Source organism: Orcinus orca, chromosome 9, assembly GCF_937001465.1.
Source record: "Orcinus orca chromosome 9, mOrcOrc1.1, whole genome shotgun sequence".
NCBI lineage: Eukaryota > Metazoa > Chordata > Mammalia > Artiodactyla > Delphinidae > Orcinus > Orcinus orca.
Window position 1 is genome coordinate 20135620 of NC_064567.1, and position 23901 is coordinate 20159520.

Sequence of the window (23901 nt, forward strand, 5' to 3'; positions counted from 1 at the left end):
TATTGAACTGTACACTTAAAAATGGTTAAGATGGTTATATCACTTATATGTGGAACCCCAAAAATGATGCAAATGAACTTGTTTACAAAACAGAAACAGACTCACAGACATACAAAACAAACTTATGGTTATCAAAAGGGAAGTGGTAGGGATAGATTAGGAGTTTGGGATTAACAGATACAAACTACTATATGTAAAATAGATAAACAACAAGGGTTTACTGAACAGCACAGGGAACTATATTCAATATCTTGTAATAACCTATAATGGAAAAGAATATGAAAAAGAATATACATATGTATGTATGTATGTATATATAAAAAACTGAATCACTTTGCTGTACACCTAAATCTAACATAATATTGTAAATCAACTATAGTTCAATTAAAAAAGAAGAAAAATGGTTAAGATGGTAAATTTTTACCTTATATAGATTTTACCACAATTTTCTTAAAAGTTAATATTAAAAAGTCTTGTCCTTAGCCTGAGTTCTTTTGATTTGGGTCTAATTTCTTTCAGACGCCTACTTTTAGACCTTCACTGGTTTGCATAACTGGGTGCCCAAGATTCTCTTTATAACTTGAGTGAAGGGAGGGCTCCTTGCTGAGAACTAAATAACTGATGCTGAATATCCTTTGCCATTTCCGCTCTTTTAATATTATTAATTTTGGCTATACATTTATGAGGTTTACAAACTAGCCTGTATTTCATAAGCATTTGCAGTTTCCCTTTAGTAAAATTGAAACTTTGATGTGATAGTTTTTCTTTCGCAAAAAATAAGTGTAAAATGCTAGGTCCCTTAGGAAAATATTTTAGTTGGCGTCCCCTTCTTCCAGCCAAGGTCCCCTGGTGCAGCCTCTGCCTCTCCCGAGGGCTGGCACAAGCAGAGGGCCCTGATGCCTCCGGGGCTTTCTGCAGGCTTAGGTTCAGATCTTAGCTTCACTTCATGTCAGGTACTGAGAATCAGTTTCTCATCTAGAAAATAAGGATACCATTAGCATCCTCTTGGAGCATTTAAATGAGATGCTTTCTGCAGACCACACAGCTAGCTTCTCTGTAAGCCACTTCCCTCCATGATTCCCTCCCGTACCAACCCTGGCAGACTCCGCAGACAGCTCTGCCCTTGATGTCCCAAACCGGACTCTTGACTTCTTTGTTCCCCTGCCCTGTTCCTCCCTAGCCTCCCCCATATCAGTAAAATGACACTACCATCCACCCAGGTGCTCAAGCCAAAATCAAGGAGGTGTTATGAATATTCCTCTCATTTCCATATTCACCAGCAAGCCCTACTAGAGCAGTGATGACCTGTTTTCACCTGCGTCACGTGAGCCAGGCCGCCATCACCCCTCAAGGAACTCCTGCAGGTCTCCTGTTCCATCCACAAATCATTCTCCACCTGGAGCCACACTGAGTTTGTCAATGATAAACTGATCGTGTTACTTCCTTGCTTAAAACCTTTTCATGGCCTCCCATACCGTTTGGAATGAAATTCCTGTTCCTTCCCCTGGATTTGAACGCCCTCTGTCATCTACCCCCCACCTTTCCCTCAGACCCCATTATTCACACTTCCCTGCTCGCCCAGTGTCTTCCGGCTGCTCAGCCTTCTGCCTTTTCCGTGCCAAGTCTGCCCCCTCCTCAGAGTTTCTGCACTCACTCTGCCTTTGCCCTAGAATGCTCTTTCCCCAAATCGCTGCATAGTTGGCTTCCTCCTTGTTTAGCCTCCCTGCGAGCCTCAAGACACCTCTACTGGCCACTACAGCTAGGGAGTGCCCTGTCCCAGCAGTTACTCTGTATGAAATGAATATCCTTTTTTTTTTTTTGAAAGGACTTACCCTATCTGAAAATAACTTTTTCCTGTTTACTGTCTGTCTTCTCCCTATTAAATGTAAGCTCTGTGACATCAAAATCTTTTTGTCTTAGTCACTGTGCACCCTTGGAACATGGGTTCCTGCTATTGTAGGAGCTGAACAAGTGCTGTTGAACGAATGAAGGGATGAACTTGGGTCACCCTCCCCGCTTGCTCCTTTGCCCCTTACATCATCCCTTGGCCGCCGAGAACTTGTCCAGTTGTGCCACCTCCTTGGGCTGAAGGAAAGGGTCCTCTCCCAACACATGCAAAACATCAAGGTAAATGGAGGTGATGACAGTCCAAAATTGTTTAGTTTTTATACTGTAATAGGCTAGGAGGCCTTCCTTTCCTCCCAGTTAACCGCTGCATTGGTCATGGGGTCTTCTAGACTTATCCCCCATCCCGCTTCGACATACGATCTTCAGTGATGACTCTGATGGGTGGCCTTGTGGTTTACAAGAAAGTGTTGGGTTCATCAGAAGACCTGAGTTGTGGACATATGAAGAGCAGAGCTTTGGACAACTTAATGAAATTCTCTTGAGTCTTGGTGTCCCCATCTGAACAGTAATAATAATGGGTTGGATGGGGATAGATGTATATTTTTGGAGTCATGAGTGTTGATTGCATATGAAGGAGCACGTGGAAGGCAAGATATAACCCACAGACAAGAGGTGGTGGTGGTGGAATTTCAGGCCGTGTAAGAGGAGGAGGTGGCCAGAGTTGACAGGTGTTTTCCTCTCTGTGTGGAGCATTGCGTGTTTCCGTCCACTGAGTAATGTGCAGAGCAGACTCAAAAGAGCTGCAGAGTCTACTTCAACGTCTCCTGGGTCTCGCAATGGATTCGACACTCTGTCACGCCTGAGATTCATCTCTTGGACTCTTGTGCCCCCAGTGACACAGCTTCTGAGCAGGTCCTGAAAGGAGGTGTCAGCAGCGTCCAACAGGATTCCTTCCTCTGCCTGGCCTTGCCCCGGGCCCTCCAGCATTAGCACTGGCTCTGTATTCTTGTCACCTGGAGAAGGAGGACGGCATGGCCAATTCATAGGGTTGCTATAGGAGGGACTTAGTCCCGGCGGGAGTGCTGGCGAGAGGCCCCGGCATTGATGTGGGGCAGAGGTTGTCTTGTTGAGGACTGTGCTGTGTGGTCTCTTTACAGTGATGGGCACCTTGGAGAATGGTCTTGGAGGGCCTTCACCATTCTGTGCCTCACTTGAGAAATGGTGGCAGGATGGGGGTTAAGATTTCCTGCTCCCTGCTCGTATGTTGCTGGCACAAATACGGAAATAGAGTGAGGTCTCAGCAGAATGGAGTGGGTTGGGCAGGGGCAAAGGAGTTGGGAGATTGGAATGTGTTAGTTAATCGAGATTCATTGCCAGAAACCACACGTCTCCTTGGTCCTTTGATTCATAGGTGTATGCCCAGCAGGTGGGAAAGGTAGGATGACAGGGTGGCACAGGTCCCCACTGGTAGGGACCCAAACACTTAAAGCCCATGGGAATAAGGAGGGGATGGGGCGCCTAGAACCACCTCCTTAGGAGGAATGACGCGTTATACTAGTGTTACTTGATCAATACTAAGTGTTTTTAAAATTCAGTGTTGCCACAGTGATGGAGATTATTTCCAAACTTTAAGATATAAAATACCCTATTCTGCTAGCTCCTTGCATATTTCCAGGTAGTAGTGCCTGGCCCCCAAACTTTGTTGCAGTCGATTCTGAACCTTTTTTTTAAAGGAGTGAATATAGCTCTGTTCTGCTTCCGGCTGCAGGGAAGATTTCTGCCAAGATTCGCGGCACGCAGCTGAAATATGTTTTGTATTTTCTGAGCTTTGGCTCATCGTGGAATTAAATAGCACTAATTGCATGAATATAGACCAGCAAGGGAGACAACTGTTCACTTCCTGATTTTCCCAGGAATTGAAAAAGAAAGGGAGGGGGTAGAGGACAAGTAGGGGACAGGGGAGAGGAAGAGCCTTCCCACCGCACATCAGATGACAGCAGAAGTGCGATTATTTGACCCAGACGTGCCCCAGATAGCCTGTTCCCTCATGGTGTTGCCATTTGGTGGCATCACCAGCTTCCCTCAGGAAGACCCTGTGGGCTGGAAGGCAGGAGGCCGGGCTGTGGGAAGCAGGTCTGCTCTGCTGGGGGTGGCAGTGATGGCCTGGGGTGTGGAGGCATTTTGGGAGCAGAGTGGTACCCGGGAGAGATGCTGAGTGCAAGGATCTGAGTGCAGTGGGCTCCCATCTGGGTCCCCCTAGCAACCTGCTTCTAGCATCCTTTCCAAACCTGTTGACCTTTTTTAGTCAGAAAAGTTTACTTAGAGATTTCTACCAGTCTAAAGAAGGGAATTTCCATTCCTTTTAAAATTCCTTCTCCTGCTAAAGATAGGAGGTGGAATAGGCAGGATCCCCTTATTGTGGGTTATCAATTAAGCCCTTCAGTGGGTGGGATGGCTTCAGAGCTTGGAGGCCTCCTGCTGATTCTTCACTCAACTGTCCAGTGTTGGGGGCCTCAGAGGCCGGAAGCAGCGAGGGCCCCTATTGAAAGGTTAACTTGCTCCCCAGGCTCTGACTCAGTGAATGGGCCAACGCCTGAGCGGACCAAGTGTGTCGTGCTCCAGCAGTCCTTGCTGAGAGAGAGAAAACAGGTCCAAGGAGTGTGGTGGAGGCTCGCTTAACAGCTGCATGCCCCACGTTCTCTGGGGGCAGGTCGTGGAACTAGACCGCAGTGGGCTCTCCCAAGGCTCTTCACAACTTAGATTTCAGCCGCTACAAAGCCAGTTGAGGGGAAGATGCAAAGAGACTGGAAAGAGAGGCTTCAGCTCCAGCCTTGTGTTTTGCAGTGAACACACCCTCCCCGGGTGTTGTCATCCTCACCATTTCATGGCAAAGGCCATTTGTGGAACCCTCCCCATACCAGCGTCAGCCTGTGCTCCATGAAGCCTGAAATGCTTCACTCTCACTCCTCCTAGACTTAAGCCCAAAAAGAAACATAATGATCTCCCTTGACTCATCACCCTATTTCCAGAAATGCCATTTTACAGATGGGGAAACTGAGGCATCAAGAAAGTAGGACCCTTCCTGCTACCCTTCCTGTAGCATCCTTGCTGCTGTGATTCAGAGAGGGGAGGCTCTTATGGGTGCCTGTGGCTGACACGTTAACCACTGTGCACAAAGGATATCCTGCCTCTTCCCACGACCGTGGCAGGAGAGAAGGGCCTCGAGAGAGAGGAGCTCATTAGCCTGAAGCCCATGTGACGTGGCTTTGCTTTCTGGTGCCAGGCTGGGAGTCCAGGGAGAGAAGATGGAAAGGCCCAGGGGAGTGGGGGAGTGGGTGGCTGGGAGAGCGGCAGAGGGCCTCCTTTCCAGATGAAGATCAGTTAGCAAAGCAAGTCTTCCATCCACTTCACCCTGGGCCATACGCCTGAGACGGGGCTGCACGGATAGATGACTGTCCTAGCACATGGTGGACCCCAAGCCCCTTCTCTGTGACGCGAATGTCCACCCAGGTCTTGGGGCAGCAAAAGTGACAACAGATGCTGCCTTTGCCACAGCTTTGGGGTGTCTTGAGCGTCTTCCCATGATGTGCCTCCATTTCTGCACCTGCAGAGGCCAGTGGGGACCCTCAGAAGATACTGCGAGCCAATCCCCTGGATAGGGCATTTCTCACCGGCCGGGCCAAGGGCTAGGGTGGAAGAGAGTGACCACACTGACGCCAAGTCGGCTGGTACATCTGCCCCCCGGTTCCTGGCTGGCTGGTTTCTTTAAATGAGACGCTGGAAGGAAGCTGACAATTCTGTCCTCCCAGCCCAGGCTGCTATTGAGAGCGTGGTGTTTTCAAAGCCTCACAGCCAGACTTGGAGGCTTAGCGACTCCCCTGCCCGAGCACAGTGCCTGGAACATAAAGGGCCGCCACAGTGTAATAATAGAGTTGCTTCCTGGGCTTCCTGGGCTCGCTGGAGCTCCCACTCGGTCTCTGCTGGGAACAGCAGACTTGGCCAGGGAAAGGTGGTTCTGCACCCTGGGGGGCTCCCTCAAGGCCAAAGATAGGGAGACCTGGGGGAGGGGAAACCATAGATGGGGGCCTCAGGGGTCCGGCGTGGACCTAATCTCTGAATGGCAGTGGCTCACTGACTCACCCTCCTGCAGAAGCTCCTTCCAGGCTGGTTGCAAAAGCTCTGTCCGTGGTAATCACGTCCCCCCAGCCCTCTCCAATAAACTGGAAGGTAAGGATTAAGTAGCTGAGCTTGGTGCTGAGTTTCCCAGGGCCCAGGCTGGTTGCCTGGCGGCTGGACGCTAAGCCTGTGCCCGGCTCCCCACGGCTCCCTTTTCCCCATCCTTTATGCCCTTCTCCAGCCCTTCCTCCGACCACCAATGTCACATTTCTCATTGCTCAAAAGAGCAGAAGCAGAGGGAAAGCAGACTGGAGGGATTGACTCCTGGGCTTATGGACCTGCCCCGGCTGTGGCTGCCTTCTGCTTTTGTGCTGGGTTACGGCCAGGCTGACCCTTCTGGGTCCCCGCTCCTGCACATAAGACTGTCCAGTCACAGTGCTGTGGCCTCCTCTTGGGAGGACAGTTACTTTGACTTGATGTTTCCCCTAGTGGTAGTGATGGGTTGCACTGTGACACCCACACCCTGGGGCACTTTTCCTCTTATGAATGTGACAGTCATTTCTGAGACCTCAACAGGGAGGAGGGTGGCAGCCAAGGCCAGGACTAGGTAGTGAAGCACACGTGGGGCTGCATGCCCATCGTGGCTTCAGAAGGCAGGCACAGATGTTCCGTGTAAATATAATCCTCCAGGAAAAGAAAGAAAGTCACAATTCATGGCTCCTACTTCTAGAAACCAAGAGTTTCAAGTGAGAAATGCAGACAAGAAAAAATACTGGTTACTTACGGAGGATGCTCTTCTGAATGCGTAGATTACACATTGGAGTAGAAAGCTCACAAAGGCCTCTCTCCATTTTGCTGGCTTGGATCAATAGCTGGCTGGTGTTTCTTGGATGAAATAGAAAGGAGACCTGGGCTGTGTCCCCAGTCCCCTCACTGCCCTTAGCTGCACACACGCAGTGCCTCCCTGGTTCCAAACTTCAGAAGGACCACTTCGGAGGAACATGAAGATATTTCTCCCCTGCAGACATCGGCATGGCCACCTCCCACCTCTCTGGGCTTGGCAACTTGCAGTCTGGCTTTGGGAACAAGGAGGGAGCTACTGACACCTGAAGAGGACTTTCCCTTGGGTCAGCCTGAGGCACTGCAGGAATGGAGCCCCACTGTGCCCGGCCTCGGGTTAGAATCCGGCTCTGATAGGCGGCGTGCTGACTGCGTTTCTGCCTGTGTTCGTTAGGGTGGTGCCAACTGCTGGGACACACAAGTTCACCATTTCAGAGCCTTGTCCCAGGACTGGTTTATTTCTTGTCTGACCTGGATGTCTGTGGTTAGTGGGTGGGTCCTTCCATCTTGAGGCTCCACCATCTTGCAGGGCCTCAGAATTCTGTTTATCCAGCTGGTAAAAGGATGTGTAGAGAAGACATTTCTATTTCTTACCTGCTTTGGGATGGAAGTGTCACCATGACACTTCTTCACCAGTCATGCGGTCACACCTGGAGACTGTGTGGAAACGGAGAGGCCGAGAAGCGTAGGCCATAGCTGGTAGCCATCTCTTATCAACAGCTTTACACCAGCAGCTGCATGGGTGGGGAAGCACACAGTTTTGGTGGATAGCTAGCTTCCTGTCCCCTGGCCTCACCTGCGTAAGAAATGAATTACCTCTAGTGCAGCCCAGTCAGGGGGACTAAGGGGAATGAGGCTCCTGGTTTCTAGGAAACCAGGAGGGGTTGGGAGGTGGAGCTCGGAAGAGCTTGCCAATGACTATGGCTGACCTCAAAGGGGAAGCTACAGGACCCAGTAAGAGACCTCAGCCATTGGAGGGCAGGGCTACTGTCCTCTGCTTTGGAGTGTCTGTAGCCCTTGCACCCAGCTGAGAACCCCTCTCGTGGTACGTGATCCATCAACACTCATTGGCCGGATGAACAAATGCATCCTGACTTCCAGCAACTGGGTCTCCTGCGCTGTCTGTTTTCCTTGCTGCAGTTTTGTTTCCAGGCCCACCTTCTTCTCCTCAACGTAGGCTGCGCTGATGTGCTCAGCTGAGTAGGGCAGTGGTTCTCAAGTCTAATTTGTGGATGCAAGGCAACCTGTTATGCTATTCCAGCTGGAGGACCGGCAGTTCTCACTGTAAATTGTGTCTGAAGGATGTAGTTTCCCTGTTGCCTTTGAAGTCATGCTTTTAATGGGCAAAAGTGGGTATTTTAAGTAGCTATGAGCCCTGATTAGAGCAGGGTAAGATCAGCATTGTGTGCTTGGGCTGAGTGGCTCAGCACCAAGATTTCCTTGGTACTTCAGCTGTGGGTGATCCCAGCGGCCACCTCATCCACTCTTCTGTGAGGTCGTCATCCGTTCCTCGTTTAGTCATTCATCATTCATTCATTCATTCATTCATAATTCATCCATCCGTTCCTTCACGTATTCCCAACATACCGACCATATATCAAGCTCTGGGCTTGGAACTGAAGAGAATAGTGGTGAAAATACATAGTAATTTCTGACCTCCAGAAGCTCACATTTTTTTAGATGACAGGGAGCATCAGTGGGCAAATATAGCAGCGTTTGTGGAATGTGAGACGCTTGTGGTTGTAGAATGTGAGACTAACTCGAGTTCCTGGACTGACACGCAGTGGGGGCTGTCCTAGACCAGGGCCAGGGTCAGACACGCTTCATTGGAAGGGTGAGGCCCTAGGTGAGGGAGTGGGGTGGTCATCGTGGGCAGGGGAAACCACCTGTGCCGAGGACACAGAGGCATGGCCAGGTGGAGAGCATCCAGGAGACTTGTCAGCCCAGCCCTCGAGGCAAAGGCCCAGCAGACAGGGGAGCATCATGATGGGTTATGAAAGTCAGCACGCACACGCACACACACACGCGTGCGCGCGCACACACACCCAAGCTCACCTGGAAAAAGCCGCACTATTTGCAACATTCTAGTTTATCTCTGGGGCAGTGGGACACTGAGATCTCTTTGGCATGCTTCTTCTTGTGAAAGAAAAGTCTATTAGGGAGGATGTGGTGAGAGACATCTTACTCTTTTGGCTGGAAGGCTGGAGTTTTCTGTGTATGGGTCAGGATTCTTTCATTAACACATGCCAGAGCCCTCACTGGCTTATGCAAAAGGGGAATTTTTGGCTCACGTAGCCAGGAAGTATAAGCAGAGAGGTGGCTTCAGGGCACGTGATCTAGACATCTGTGTGATGTCACCAGGACCTGGGACTCAGGACTTTCTATGCCCTGGCTCAGCTCTGCTCTCTTCGTACTTAACTTCCTTCTCTTCAGGCTCCCCTCCCCCACTCCCACTCCCCTGGTTACAAGATGGTGTCCGCAGTTCTTAAGCCCACCCCTCTCCAAGGCCACAGCCAATGGAAGACCTAGGACTTTTTCCTCAGCACTCATCCAAAGTCTGTTGCCTCCCAGAGATTCTGATCCAACCAGGTACCCATCCCTAAACTAGTCACTGTGACCTGCACTTGCTCTGTGCTGATTGGTTTGGGCCCGGGTCATGTGTCCTCCCTTGAACCAGGGGTGGAGTCAATTTCCCCAGACGCTTTGGGCTGAAAGGGGGTGAAAGGGTGGATTCCCAGAGGATAAATGAATGGTAGCAAAAACAACATCAAAAACAACAGGTGTCTACTATCTCTAACAGTGTCTTCCTTTTTTTAAAAAAAATTTTTTTTTTTTGCGGTACGTGGGCCTCTCTCACTGTTGTGGCCTCTCCCGTTGCGGAGCACAGGCTCCGGACGCGCAGGCTCAGCGGCCATGGCTCACGGGCCCAGCCGCTCCGCGGCTTGTGGGATCTTCCCAGCCCGGGGCACAAACCCGTATCCCCTGCATCGGCAGGCGGACTCTCAACCACTGCGCCACCAGGGAAGCCCCCATTTTTTTTTTTTTTTAATCATGACTGTATTAGAGTTTTCCAGAGAAGCAGAAACTACACATATATATTGAGAGAGAGAGAGAGAGAGAGAGAGAGATTGATTTTAAGGAATTAGGTCATGCAATTATGGAGGCTCCAAGTCCAAAATCAGCAGAGTAGGACCGCAGACTTGAGACTCAGAGGAGATCCCATGTCATAGTTCAAGTCCAAGGGCTTCTGCTACAGAATTCCCTCTCCCTTGGGGAGGTCAGGCTTTTGTTCTATGCAGTCTTCACCTGATCTGGTAGCCACACACTTATATTTTAGGGGAGAGTCTGCTTCACTCAAAGTCCACTGATTTAAATGTTAATCTCATCCAAAAGCACCCTCACAGAAACATCCAGAATAATATTTGACCACATATCTGGGCACGATGGCCCAGCCAAGTGGACACATCAAATTCACCATCACAGTGACCGACAGTAAGAAGTACACTGACATCACACTCGTGCATACACATACGTGGCTGAAACAAAAGCCTCACAAAAGTCTCATCCTTCCTAAATGTGACCTACTCTCATTTTTCTCTTCTATTTTATTTCATTAAAAAAGTACCTGTAACCTGCGCAGGTTACTAGACTGATGCTGGATTATGACTTGTCTTTTGAAACATCATCCTAGAAGACATTTTCTGGGTGTTCTATCATCCCATGGCAAACGTCCTGAGGAAAACAGGATTCTGTCCAGAGGGTCAGGGAAGGTACCGTGTGCCACCGAGGGAGACCCGAACAGATTGCCAAGTCACACTCTCACTGGATGTGACCCCAGCCAGGACCTGTCCCTGCTCATGCCTCCGTTTCCTTATCTGTAGAGGCCGTATACTTACAAATGCCTCTTCTAACCTAACAGCGTTGCCACGTACAGTACAGTCAGAATGAGATAATATATATGAAAACACTTTGTAAACTCTAAAGTAATTTCGTGAGGTAATTGCTATTTTTAAACTACTGTGTGATAACTTTCTTCTCTGCCACTCAGGAATCTGAGAAGATGATGCTATTTCATGAAAATTAGTTTGAGCTCTTCACCACTTGCCACACAAAACAAAGCCCCAATTTCTCTAATCAAAATGATGATCAGCTTCTAAAAATGAGTCCCATCTCCCCTGAGATGATTCAGAATTAAAATTTGATTTCAAAGAGGGTTTGGGTTTGATTCAGAGACTTTCAGTTCTGTCTTCCCGTCCCTTTCCCACCCTACCTAGTTCAGTGAGTCCTTCCGGGCCCTCTTGGGGTGACTCGGTTACATTATTTGCCTTGACGAGTCAGAATTGGGCTGAATGCTACCTCTGATACTTTTGTTCTAAAACCAGATGAGGGACTTCCCTGGCGGTACAGTGGTTAAGACTTTGTCTTCCAGTGCAGGGTGTGCGGGTTCGATCCCTGCTCGGCGGGTTAAGATCCCACATGCCTTGCGGCCAAAATACCAAAACATAAAACAGAAGCAATATTGTAACAAATTCGATAAGGACTTTAAAAATAGTCCACATCAAAAAAATCTTAAAAAACAAAACAAAACACAAAAACAGCTGAAGGATGACCTGAGAGAGAGATGGTGGATGGGATCTGGAATCTCAGTGAGAGTTTCCTAGGTTGAGTCATCGCTTACATGGATAGATGGAACGGACACCACTGGAGAAGTCCAGCTTTGCCAGGACGGAGAGCCTCAGGCCGCCCTGGAGGGCAGGGGCAGGCAGCTCTGCTCACCTGTGGGTCCCGTGCTGGGGTAGGAGGGCTGCAGCCGGCTCACCATTGTGGCAGTGCCCGGTGGGGTCTCTGGTGAGGCAAGCTGAATCCCACATCCCTGCTAGCTCCCCCTTCTCTTCCATTTCTCTTGTTTGTTTGCTAATCCGTCTCTCTCGTGGTGTGTAGAATGAGAGGCTGGTTATTCCTATCACACGTCATCGTTTTCTGTGGGCTCCCCCCTCTCCAGGCACAGTAATTTCGCCGTCCCCAGATGAGGGTGACGAGTGTTTGAGATGCATAACTGTGTCTCCTTTCAGTGCCTAGTACAGGATGGAGAATGAGGCCTGGCACCTTTCTGCTCAGTAAATTTATAATTACAGGCTTCCTCGTCTCGCCTCTTGCAAAGCAAAGAGCTGTTGATTGGCTTGTGGGTCCGTGAGTGTGTACAGTGAGGCGGGGTGTGGCAGGCACACTTTCCCGGGGCTCGGCAGGTTCCAGTACAGGGACGGCCGTAAGTTCCCTCCAGAGGGTCGGTGGCTGAGGCCTGATCCGCACCTGCCTGTCTGGAGTGAGGATGACCAGCCCTGCTGGAGTGCGGTTGCTGGCAGTGGTGTTCTGAGAGCTGTGTTAGGCAGCAGAGAATATGGCACCCAAAGAGCGGGCTCCTCCCGACAAAGGCCAGGGAGCAGGTGCTGAAGTGGGTTCAGGTAAAGTCAGGAGACATGGGAAGAGCCCGGGATTAGGAGTCCAGGGACCTGAGCTTAATCCCATCCCCACCATGAACTCACTCTGCGACCTCCTGCAAGTCCTTTAACTTCTGTGGATCACAGCTCCCTCGTCACTAAAATCAGGGACTGGGAATCATCAAACTGGATCATCTCTTTCAGCTCAAAAACTTCTAGATTCTTCTCTGATATTTAGATTTGCACAGGCAGTTCATGATGAACCAGCCCGACCTCCTGACCCCTCATCACTCTAATGCAGATGATGCCATCGGGCATTTTTTTTTTTTTTTGCGGTACACTGTTGTGGCCTCTCCCGTTGTGGAGCACAGGCTCTGGATGCACAGGCTCAGTGGCCATGGCTCACGGGCCCAGCCGCTCCGCGGCATGTGGGATCTTCCGAGACCGGGGCACGAACCCACGTCCCCTGCATCGGCAGGCGGACTCTCAACCACTGCGCCACCAGGGAAGCCCCATCGGGCATTTTTTGATCCTAATCCTTTCATCTTCTTTCACTCTTGTCAACACCAACAACTCTCACTTAAGAAGCACTTACTTCAGGCCAGGAGAAGCCCTGTGCCAGGCACTTTCCAGCCCTTTATGCTTTCAGAGGGAAATAGTTGTGCCCGTTGTGATGGGCATGACCTGTGAGGTTATGCCCTGGGAGTCCCCAGGGGCTTTGCTGTCCTCCTGTAGAGCTGGTATTGCCGGGTGATGTCCCGGGATTTCTGTGTGTGGGAACTTACATGGGTTAAACTGGACTTCTGAGGGCTCTGGAATTGTGCTTTCCTAGAAATAGGACGGGCTTTGCAATGATACAAAGCTGGGTTTCAACCCCAGCTCTGCCGCTTATGAGCCGTATGCTCTTGCAGAGCTAGTTTCCTCACCTGAAAAGCAGGTCAGACACTCCTGACCCCAGTGAACAGTTGTCTGAGGAGTGAGGTAATGGGTGTGCCAGCATTTGCCTTGGGGCCCGGGGTCCCCTGAGTGATGCACAGGTGCCGATGCTTCTCCTCGCCTCCAGCCCCTCTTCCTGCCACTCAGGAAAGAGTTCTTGAGTCTCTCCTCCATGTCAGGTGTGGGTCTAGCACTGTGGACACACTAGCAGGCAAGGCAGCCCCCCCCACTACCCCCACGGAGCTCACAGGCCTCAGCTCCAAACTCAGCTCTTTAGGCAAAGGCTAAATCGACAGGAGCGCGGAGGCTCCTCCCTGGGAGCGGGGGCTGAGCTCTTTGCCTTTAAGTTTCTTCCCTCAGCACTGTGCATTTTAGTCTCGACCTCCCAGGGGCACCCTGACGAGGTCCTGGCTCCCTCTCCAGCCCTGTCTCCTCCTGCTTTCCAGACAGAGTCTTCCTGGCGTGCACCCTGGTTGAAATGCCCTTGCCGTGGCTCCATGGACCCCTGCCCTTCCTTTCCAGCTCTGCGGGTCCTCTCGAAGTTCACGGCTCAGCCCAAGTGCCATCGCCTCTCCAAGGCCTCCCACAGCCTTCTCCTTGCTCCCTAGCCCGGGGTTAGAGGTCAGCTGTCCTTACCCGAGCTCTCGAAGGCCGTCATGTAACGTTTCACCGTCTGAGTAACTGGGTTCTGGCGGTGTCTGCCCCCCTGACTCTGGGTTTTTCAAGGGCCTGGTCCAGCCTCGGCCATCCTTGGATCCATGGTGTGTTGCTCATTTGGAATATGCCCTAAGCCTACGTTTGCCATGTTGGGGAAGAGATGAAGGCCCTCCGCTCACAAGACTGCTGTCGGTCCGTGGGTGTGCCAGTTTCCCTCCTCTGATGTCTTCTTGAGAATGTTTGTGGTTTTCACTGGGAATGAAAACGTCAATGTCAATGTCATTGTTAGCTGACAATGTCAAGTGTTTGTTTTGCTTTCCTTCTTCTTTCTTCTCTTGGTTTCCATCTAACTTTGTACTCTCTCTGCTTGTGGGAGGGGCAGATAGGCTTCTTTGACTCAGCCATCTGCCTCTTCCCATCACCTTGTTTCTGAGTTGTTTGGGAGGGGGAAATGAGAGAAATTCCACAGAGCTGAGATGTCTCCGAATAAGATGTAGGCCATTCCTGCCCAGATTTCTCCCAAACTGGAAGAAATATGAAGCCATCCTCTGGAAACACACGCAGAAAAGCATCTTGAATAGAAATGAATGAGACCATTAGGATGTTCCACGGGGAGTTATTTATTTATTTATTTACTTGACCACTTTTCTTAAAGCATTTGTTCTCTGCCTTTAATGAAAACCTCTCAGAGGAGGCCTCCCCCTGGGCAGCGGCCAAGACCTGCCTCATTAAAATGATGTCGGGGGACTTCCCTGGCGGTCCAGTGGTTAAGACTTTGCCTTCCGATGCGGGGGGTGCGGGTTTGATCCCTGGTCGGGGAACTAAGATCCCACATGCCTCACAGCCAAAAAACCAAAACATAAAAAAACCAAGAGCAATATTGTAATAAATTCAATAAAGACTTTAAAAAAATGAAAAAAAAAAACAAAATGGGGCTTCCCTGTTGGCGCAGTGGTTGGAAGTCCGCCTGCCGATGCAGGGGACACGGGTTCGTGTCCCAGTCCGGGAAGATCCCACATGCCGCGGAGCAGCTGGGCCCGTGAGCCATGGCCTCTGAGCCTGCGCGTCCGGAGCCTGTGCTCTGCAACGGGAGAGGCCACAACAGTGAGAGGCCCGCGTACTGGAAAACAAAACAAAACAAAACAAACAAACAAAACAAAACAAAAAAAACCAAAATGACATCGGGGCTCAGACCTGGGCAGTGCACCCAGAGGACCTGGTGGCTGCCTCAGAGTAAAGGGATCCGGGATGTGGGTTGTTAATTTGGCCTCATGCACCGTCCAGCAGCGGGGAGGTGCAAAGGAGAAGCTTCCCCTGCAGTAGGTGCAGACCCAGAGGGCCAGGGCTGTAATGGACAGCCCCCAAAAAAGGGTTGTTTGAACTAGTCTTCTGTGCGTAAACAGTCACTGGTGGACGTCCCCATCTGTGCCTGGCTGGGGTAAACTGAGATGTTTTAGCAGGACAGCATGAGAGTCTGCCATGGACTTGGACAGTCCTGGTCCTGGTTTCAGTTGGTCTCTAGGGCTTTTAGCTGTGCAAACTGGATTACTCCCCTCAGCTGGAAGGTGGGAGTGTCAGTAGTACTTATATCACGAGGCTGCTAGTCAGGGTCCCAGCAGGAAGCATTGTACATACAAATCAGGTCATTTGCACAAAGGTTAATAGAGGGGGTCTTGACACGTGCCTCCTTAGAGGCAGGGCAGTGTTTGGGGGCGAGAACACTGAGGCCCGTTCCCTCCCCTAGGACCAAAGGGAGGCAGGCAGGAGGTGGTTCACAGGACCTGCAGCCCCCCTCCCCTCCTCCGAGCCTCTCCCGGTCCCACTGGGCTTCGGCTGATTGTCCCCACTGGCTGCACCTAACCAGGCCCCAGGGCAAGGAGCCTGCAGAGGTATAGTCCCTACAGGTCAGCCTCCTGGGTATGGAGAAGGGTGGAGAGCAGATTTGGAGGGGCAGGTGGAAGATGCCCCGCACTGAAGGGTTTGTTAAGATGAAATGAGGGTCTCTGGGAGGTGCTGGACAGTGGCTGATGCAAAGTCAGCCATTCTGGGGGCAGTGGCTGTTATCATCATCATCACCGTTACCATTGTCGTTACTGTTGCTAGTATTATTACTAGTACTATTACTGAGTGCCCTCCTGCTGCCACCCAGCTTGGGCACTCATACCCACACACTGGGGACTGGCTCCCTTGGCCCCAGCGTCCCCCATTGCAGGTCTGTTTCAGCGTGTGCAGGATGCTTTGAGGGCCCAGCCAGACAAGCTGTGGGGTGAAACTAAGCCTCTGCCTTTGTCAGCCAGCATCACGTCTTTCCTTTCCCCCCCGTAGGGAGCCTGCACTCCTCCCTCGACACTGCTGTGCCGAGTGTGACTGTGACCCGAGGACACATCTCTGAAATGAAAGCCATGCCTTGGAATTGGACCTGCCTGCTCTCCCACCTCCTAATGGTGGGGATGGGCTCCTCCACTCTACTCCCCCAGCAGCCACCCCTGCTGCCCCAGAAGCGGTCTTTTGTCACGTTCCGCGGGGAGCCCGCCGAGAGCTTCAACCACCTGGTGGTGGACGAGAGGACAGGGCACATTTATGTGGGGGCCGTCAATCGGATCTACAAGCTCTCCAGCGACTTGAAGGTCCTGGTGACCCACCAGACTGGGCCGGACGAGGACAACCCCAAGTGCTACCCTCCCCGCATTGTCCAGACGTGCAACGAGCCCCTGACCACCACCAACAATGTCAACAAGATGCTCCTGATAGACTACAAGGAGAACAGGCTGATTGCTTGCGGGAGCCTGTACCAAGGCATCTGCAAGCTCCTCAGGCTGGAGGACCTCTTCAAGCTGGGGGAGCCTTTTCACAAGAAGGAGCACTACCTGTCGGGGGTCAACGAGAGTGGCTCTGTCTTTGGGGTGATCGTCTCCTACAACAACCTGGATGACAAGCTCTTCATTGCCACGGCTGTCGACGGGAAGCCGGAGTATTTCCCCACCATCTCCAGCCGGAAACTGACCAAGAACTCAGAGGCGGATGGCATGTTCGCATATGTCTTCCACGATGAGTTTGTGGCCTCGATGATCAAGATTCCTTCGGACACTTTCACCGTCATCCCCGACTTTGATATCTACTACGTCTACGGCTTCAGCAGCGGCAACTTTGTCTACTTTTTGACGCTTCAGCCTGAGATGGTGTCTCCCCCTGGCTCCACCACAAAGGAGCAGGTTTATACGTCCAAGCTCGTGAGGCTTTGTAAGGAGGACACGGCCTTCAACTCCTACGTGGAGGTCCCCATTGGCTGTGAGCATGGCGGGGTGGAGTACCGCCTGCTGCAGGCCGCCTACCTGTCCAAAGCTGGGGCCGTGCTCGCCCGGACCCTCGGGGTTCGCCCAGAGGACGACCTCCTCTTCACCGTCTTCTCCAAAGGCCAGAAGCGGAAAATGAAATCCCTGGACGAGTCGGCCCTGTGCATCTTCGTCCTGAAGCAGATCAATGACCGCATTAAGGAACGGCTGCAGTCCTGCTATCGGGGCGAGGGCACGCTTGACCTGGCCTGGCTCAAGGTGAAGGACATTCCCTGCAGCAGCGCGGTGAGTCGGGGAGGGCCTGTGGGCCGGGGTGGCACGGTGTCGAGACCTAGGCTGTGGCCTCCATGGGGTGTGAATCATCTGTACCATTTTGTAGATGAGACAAGTATATCCCACCTCTGGGTCTCACTGGACTCGGATTATCACCAGCTCAAGCATGCTGTGACCATGGCACTGAGCTTATAAGAGTCAGAGCTGGGGCTAAATGTAGATTTCTTGTCGGCGCTTTTCTCTATTCTGGTTGGCTCACTGGCTGTAAGAGGAGGGGCTGGAATAGGCGGAACTGTGTGCCATAGATGCCACGTGCACCAGCCGTTCTTGAAGGCTGCGCTGTCGTATGCGGTGACTTGAGAGGTGTACCCACCTTCTTAACGACCATGCTGCAAGTCACTCTCCTGGGAGCTTAGAATAAAAACAATAGGTGGTGGAGGCAGAGCTTAGAGTAAAACCAGTACTGGGAGTAGGGAGGCAGTCATTCTACATTTGGGGTAGATGTAGAACTAAAGGAGAGGTACGTTTTTGGCCCCTTGCGTATCTTTAGGAAATGGGAAAATAAGATCAGAAGAAGTAGGGTGAGAGTCCAGTGAACATAGAGGGGAAAACTGTATTTATTAAGTATCTTCTGTGTGCACAGTCTCATGGAAGAAACGTGTCCAGAGCAGCCGTGGAGCAGTGCTGGGTGACAGAGGGCTGAAGGAAACCAGGGGGCGGGGAGAATGAAGGGTTGGTTTAGGAGGCCTGCCCAGGGCCCGTGAGCCCTGAGGGACAGACCGGACCTCAGAACTGCTGGGCAACCACCAGTGCCACGGGAGACACAGCCTCCTGCCTCTCCCAACATAACTCACTTGTGACCCAGTGTGAAAAGCACCTGCCTTTCTGTGGCTTGACTTCTTTTCATCTTCATTGTTTTTTTCTCAACCATTCTTAACATGACTTGGAAGGTTCAGCTCTTGTCATCTTCTATGCCCTGTGTCACTTTCCTTTCCCTTTTTCTTTTTTATTGTCCAGTTGAAAAATTACGAACCTAGTTGGAGAAAATCTATCCTATAGTCTCAATGTAGGGAGAAGAAAGGACAATTCAGTCATCAGGTAGAAGTATGCACGTGCATGGATGTGATTCTTGACTCCTAGTCAAACTTTGGTGGAATTCCATATTAGGAAAATGTACTTGGATTGATTTAAGAAGTGCAAGTTTCTTTTCATGCCAAGCAGACCTCAGAGGGCACTGGCACCCACACCTCCAGCAGGCGGTGAGGCCATTCCTCCGGGCAGTGGGATTTGGGGGAGGGGAGAGGGAGGAGAAAGAAGGAACTCACTTGTGCCCCAAGGTTTCTCTTTGGTGCCCTAGCATTTAGGCTCAGGCTGTTTTCTAGTGATGAGTTTTCCAGTTACCTGGGCTGATACTAAAAGATGCCATTTCTTCTTGGGGGTTCTGGAAAGCCAGGAGACCCCTAGTGTCACAAAGGAAATGGAAGAGGCACCAGGCGCCAAAGAAGGAAGCAACACGTTGACCATCATTTCCAGGCCAGGGAATTGAGGGGAGTCCCCTGTGTCTGCTGAGCCCTAGCAGGTGACATATCTTTTGGAGACTTTGGTTTGGGCAGTAGGTGATCCACTCAGGAGAGTCTGTGAGACCAGTTTATGAACTTGGGGGTCATGCACTGCTCCCACATGAAGGCAGTGAATGACAGGCCAGGTGCTGTGCTTTGTGTATGTATATTACACACTCAGACGTAGGTCCCTGGGGAGATGCCCTAAGAGTGTTGGCATGGGGAAGGTGCCCAGAGATCCCTTGGTCTTTACCTTCATTCCGAGGCCCAACAACTTGAATGAGTTGCCCCAGGTCATAGAATTTGTGAGTGAATAGCAGAGACCGCATTTGAAGAGAACCACCCCCCCCCTTGCCTCTCACCACCACGCTTGCACACATGCACATACATACACACTCCTACACACATGCATGTGCACGTACACAAGAAATACCCTCACAAGCACTCACATATACACCTGTGTTAGAAAATAGCAAGTTTATGCTGTGTGCTTACTAAACAGCTAGTTCTTTTGAGACCAGAGAGATTGGCTATTTTTGCTGCAGAAAACTTGCTCCAATCCTGTCTTTTCGGGCAATGCTTTTGGGAGTAAAATCAGCTGCGGAGATCAGCCTGGCTGCCCATGGGCAAGCATTTGCTCCCTGCCACAGTACAAAAAGCAAAGTTCATCACGGGAGTCTGCAGAGCTGCAGGTCCTAACATCCGCCTGGCGGCCTTGGAGAGAACAGAGGGAAGGCAGCTTTGCAAGACAGGCTAATGCCAGGACTGGGAGTAATGGAGCCAGATAACAAGCTTTTGATTTTTCTTTGGGCTTTAATTAGCCTTTTCAAGTTCGAGGCAAGTTCAGGGCTGAGAGCAGAAAGGAGGAGGCCAGAAACTCCGCACAGGGCTGGGGCTGTCTCCCCAGCCAGTCTAAAAGGCCACACCAGCTTTTAATGCACAGTATCAGTTTCCTTTGATTCAGCCCACACTCGAGTTAGTTTGCTCTGGGGCTTGGCTACGGTTCTTTTGGCCTCAGCTCAGACCACGCAGGCCAGGCTCCTGGGTGTCCCCGTTGAGGAGCCCTCACAGGCACAGTGTTTGCAAACCCAGCTTTTCCTGCACTCATTCATTCACAAGACCGTTGGTTTCCTTTCCTTCTTGCCTTCTTACCTTGAGGCAGGGAGGGGTGAGATGAATTCTAGAGTTCTTTTCTGCCTCTGAGTCCAGGATTCCCTTGAGGCCTGGGAAGGGGAACCGATTCTCAGATGGCCTCTGTCCTGCGGCGTTTCAGCTGCAGGAAAGTGGGGGAGGGGAGCATGAGGCCCAAGAGGCCAACTTTAGGACTTGTTTTTTGTAGGGTTGGGTGTCCCTTGTGGGTTTTGTCATAGTTACAACTCAAAGAGCTTGAAAAGTGGTTCGTTTTAAAACTGAGATATAATTGACATGTAACACTATATTAGTTTCAGGTGTACGGCATAATGGTTCGATATTTGTATATATTGCAAAATGATCACCAGAAGAGCCTGTAGTTAACATCCATCACCATACATAGTAACACATTCTTTTTCTTATGATTGGAACTTTCGAGATCTGCTCCCTTAGCAACTTTCAAATATACAATACAGTACTATCAACTATGTCACCATGCTGTACATTACATCTCCAGGACTTATTTTGTATCCAGTATTTTGTACCTTTTGCCCAGTGACTCATTTTTATTGTGCTCCTGTTGTCCTAGTTCCCTAAGCTAGAATGCTTGTTCCATGGTGCTCTTCAGGCCTTTCTGGTCTCTTCATTTCCTGGGATTCACATTCCTTCCCCTGAACTCATGCCTCCAGGACTCCGAGCAGGTAGTAGTATGAGCCCTGAGGCTCCACCCCCTCACCAGGTCCCAGCTGTGTTTGGCTGTGTTCAGGGAAAATGGGGTCGGAGCCTGCCATGCATGGGGCGTTGGTGGAGCCACGTGGTGGCCCACAGCCTGGTGACCAGCTGCGGGGAGAAGCTTTGGGCTGGGAACCTGGAGCCTCGATCTGCAGGCCCCCAGGGAGCAACCTGTTGTCTTTATTCCAGGAGAACCAGAGAGGCTGGCTGAGCCCCTATCACAGATAAGGGCCAGCCAGCCAGGAGTGTCTTCCTCTTGGGACTGTGTTCCTGTGAACGTCAGCGCATGTTGCAAAGGAAAATCCTGGAGTGGGCGTTGGGTGTAGAGGCTGGGGAAGCAGCCCAGGTGTTTGCTGGTGCTTGGGGGAGGGGGGGATGGAAGCAACTTCTAGTTTTGCCTTCTGGGCCTCTGCCGTTGCGGAGCACAGGCTCCGGACACGCAGGCTCAGCAGCCATGGCTCACGGGCCCAGCCGCTCCGTGGCATGTGGGATCTTCCCAGACCAGGGCACGAACCCGTGTTCCCTGCACCTGCAGGTGGACTCTCAACCACTGCGCCACCAGGGAAGCCCTACCATTCTTTCTTGTGTTCTGTTTTTTCCCAGCTTGGATGGAAAGAGGTATCCAAGAACAAATGGGCTGGCATCTGAAAATTACTCTAAGGACCTCAGGAGGGCCTGTGCAGAAGGAGGGTCCTAGAGGGATCAGCCAGGGCTCCTCCAAGTGTGTCTTAGGACTTGGGAGACTGTAGATCAACCTAAGGCCTTTTGCTGGTGAGCATCCAGGGCGGGCTTAAGGATAATGATGTAATTTCTTTGTTTCTGCTGCTCAACCCTGAGATGGTCTCTATCTTTGGTGCCTTGGAAGGCTGCTATCCGGGGTCCCCAAACCATCTGTCTGCAGAGCAGTGACAATTGAGACAAGGAGCTCACAGCCTGAGGCTCTTGTCATGTGCCACGGCCCTGAGCAGGCCAGGGCGACAGCTCTCAGCCCCTTTCTGGGAGCCCCGACACTCCTGACCCGCAGTGGGACTGCTGGGCTGGAGGCTGTGCTGTTGAGGCCCAAGGCTCTCGTCTTCTATGCGGGACGAGAGGCCCGGTGTCCTGGAGGCCCCCGGGCATGGCTATCTATATCTCCTCACCCTTTCTTCAGCTTTTGGGGTCACCTCACAGGACACTAGCCCTTCTGCCTCCAAATGAGTTAATGAATGGATGAAACTCTCATTAGGCCCTTGGCAACGTACCCTCTCCTGGTTGGTGCCAAGAATCATGACATGACATCAGTCTCCAGGAGCCTAGGAGTCCAGGAGAGAGACGCATCCAAGCAGGTCATTACAGCCTGTGTGACGGGAACGAGGGCTGTGGCCATGAGAGTGACTGTCACTCATGCCACTTGTCTTCCCTAAGTTTGGAACCAGTTGAGAAATGGATGTAGGAGTCAGGCAGCATCAGCTTTAGTGCTGAGAAGCCTGGATGAGCAAAAATCAGCTGCTTAATCGCCCCCTCAAGACTCGAACTTGGAACTTAGAAGATGTCGGTCCGTGGGACGGAGACCGTCACCGGAGTGACCGCCTCATACCTGTCCAGCCTCGGTAGCGGGGGCAGAGGGTGGTGGCCTCCGAGCCGCCCCACAGTCCCCCTGGGGAGTCCGTGTGGTGCCTGACAGTTGACAAAGGGCTTCATTGCCTCCTCTTCTCTCAGCAGTTCTCAGGATAATAGGAAAGGCAGACATCCTGTCCAGTTGAGGAGGTGGAGAAACGGAAAAGTCAGGTATTTCACTGAAGGTCATGTAGTTGGTGGACTAGAGCCTTCTCTGCATCCTAATTCTCAGCCAGGTGCTCTTCCCGCTGGTGATTCTGCATGACGCAGCGGTGGCACCTGGGCTGGGATGACTCACGGCGCGGGGCCGTCTGGCATTGCAGGGCGTTTGCCTTGCTGGGCCCTGCAGCACGAAGTACCAGTGGCACTGGGCTCCGCAGTCACTACGGGAACTAGGAAACCCCTCACATTTCCAGAAGCCCCTGACGGAGAGCCATTGCCAGGCCAGGGGCCTGCCTGAGTTCAGGGTTTACTCACCGGCCCTGCTCAGTCTCGCAGGGTTCACAGAGGCACCCGGGACCGAGCTTTTTGTCGGGGAGTGGGAAAGGAGAACCCCGTTTGTGTGTGCTGTTGCTGTGACTCATACCCATTGCTCTCCGGCAGGGCAGCCCTGGGAGGAGACAGGGTCACCCCCTGGACGCGGGCTGGCCTCCCAGCCCAGCCTGGATGGTCACGCCGTTCGGTCTGGCGCCTGGGATCCTGAAACTCCACCAGAGTGCGTATCCGGAATGGCCAGGCAGCCACCCCAGGCTCCGGGTGCCGGTTTCTGCCCGTCTGCTCGGGCTGTTTTCTTTTCCTGTCAGCAGGAAGTGCAGCTCTGACTGGATGGGTATGTCCTGTTGTTTGTGGCGCGAGGCAGGCCTTTCTCTTTCTGCTCAGCGGCAGTCCTCTCTCGGACCAGGAACTTCTGCTCCTGTCTCCCCCATCCCTCCTTCCTCAACTCCAGTTCACTTCACACACCATGCGCGCGCGCGCGCACACACACACACACACACACACACACACACACACACACACACGCACGGCGGCCATTAAACATGCACCGCATACACCACACTCAAGTCCCAGTGACAGCACACATCACAAATCTCCTTCCACATCAGCCCAAGCCCTCACCCCTCACAGCCCATTGACCCCGTACTCCAGACTTGTGTTTTAGCGGTGGGTTGGGAGGTGCTGCCATATCACAGACCCTGTCTTTATTCACGTTTCCCCCTCCCCTTGAGACGGCTCCTGTTCCAGGTATTCAGGTGGAAAGGACACCCACCTCTTTCTCTTTGGCCAGCAGAATTTGCGATTAAAGTTGCATCTCAGCCACACGTGGTGCTTTGGGGTCCAGGATGGTGGCTGAGCCCTGGGTGATGTGCTGGGCCTGATGAGAGGAAGGGCTTGAGGCTGGCCTCCTAGGCTGGGCATGACCTCCCAGGACACCACCCTGGAGCCCATTGGGCCAGCAGGGAGGGTGACGAGACCCAGGAATCA

General features: G+C 51.8%; 1 protein-coding gene across 4 annotated transcripts in view; it reads left to right on the plus strand.

The window, feature by feature from the left end:
* The window catches only part of PLXNA4 (plexin A4), a 607131-nt gene that overhangs the window by 215160 nt on the left and 368070 nt on the right, over positions 1 to 23901 (plus strand). For all 4 annotated transcript variants that reach the window (XM_049714950.1, XM_049714949.1, XM_049714948.1 and 1 more), the window contains one exon: positions 16161 to 17413. In XM_049714950.1, coding sequence (XP_049570907.1) covers positions 16161 to 17413 — 1253 coding nt within the window. The remainder of the gene's footprint in view (positions 1 to 16160; positions 17414 to 23901) is intronic.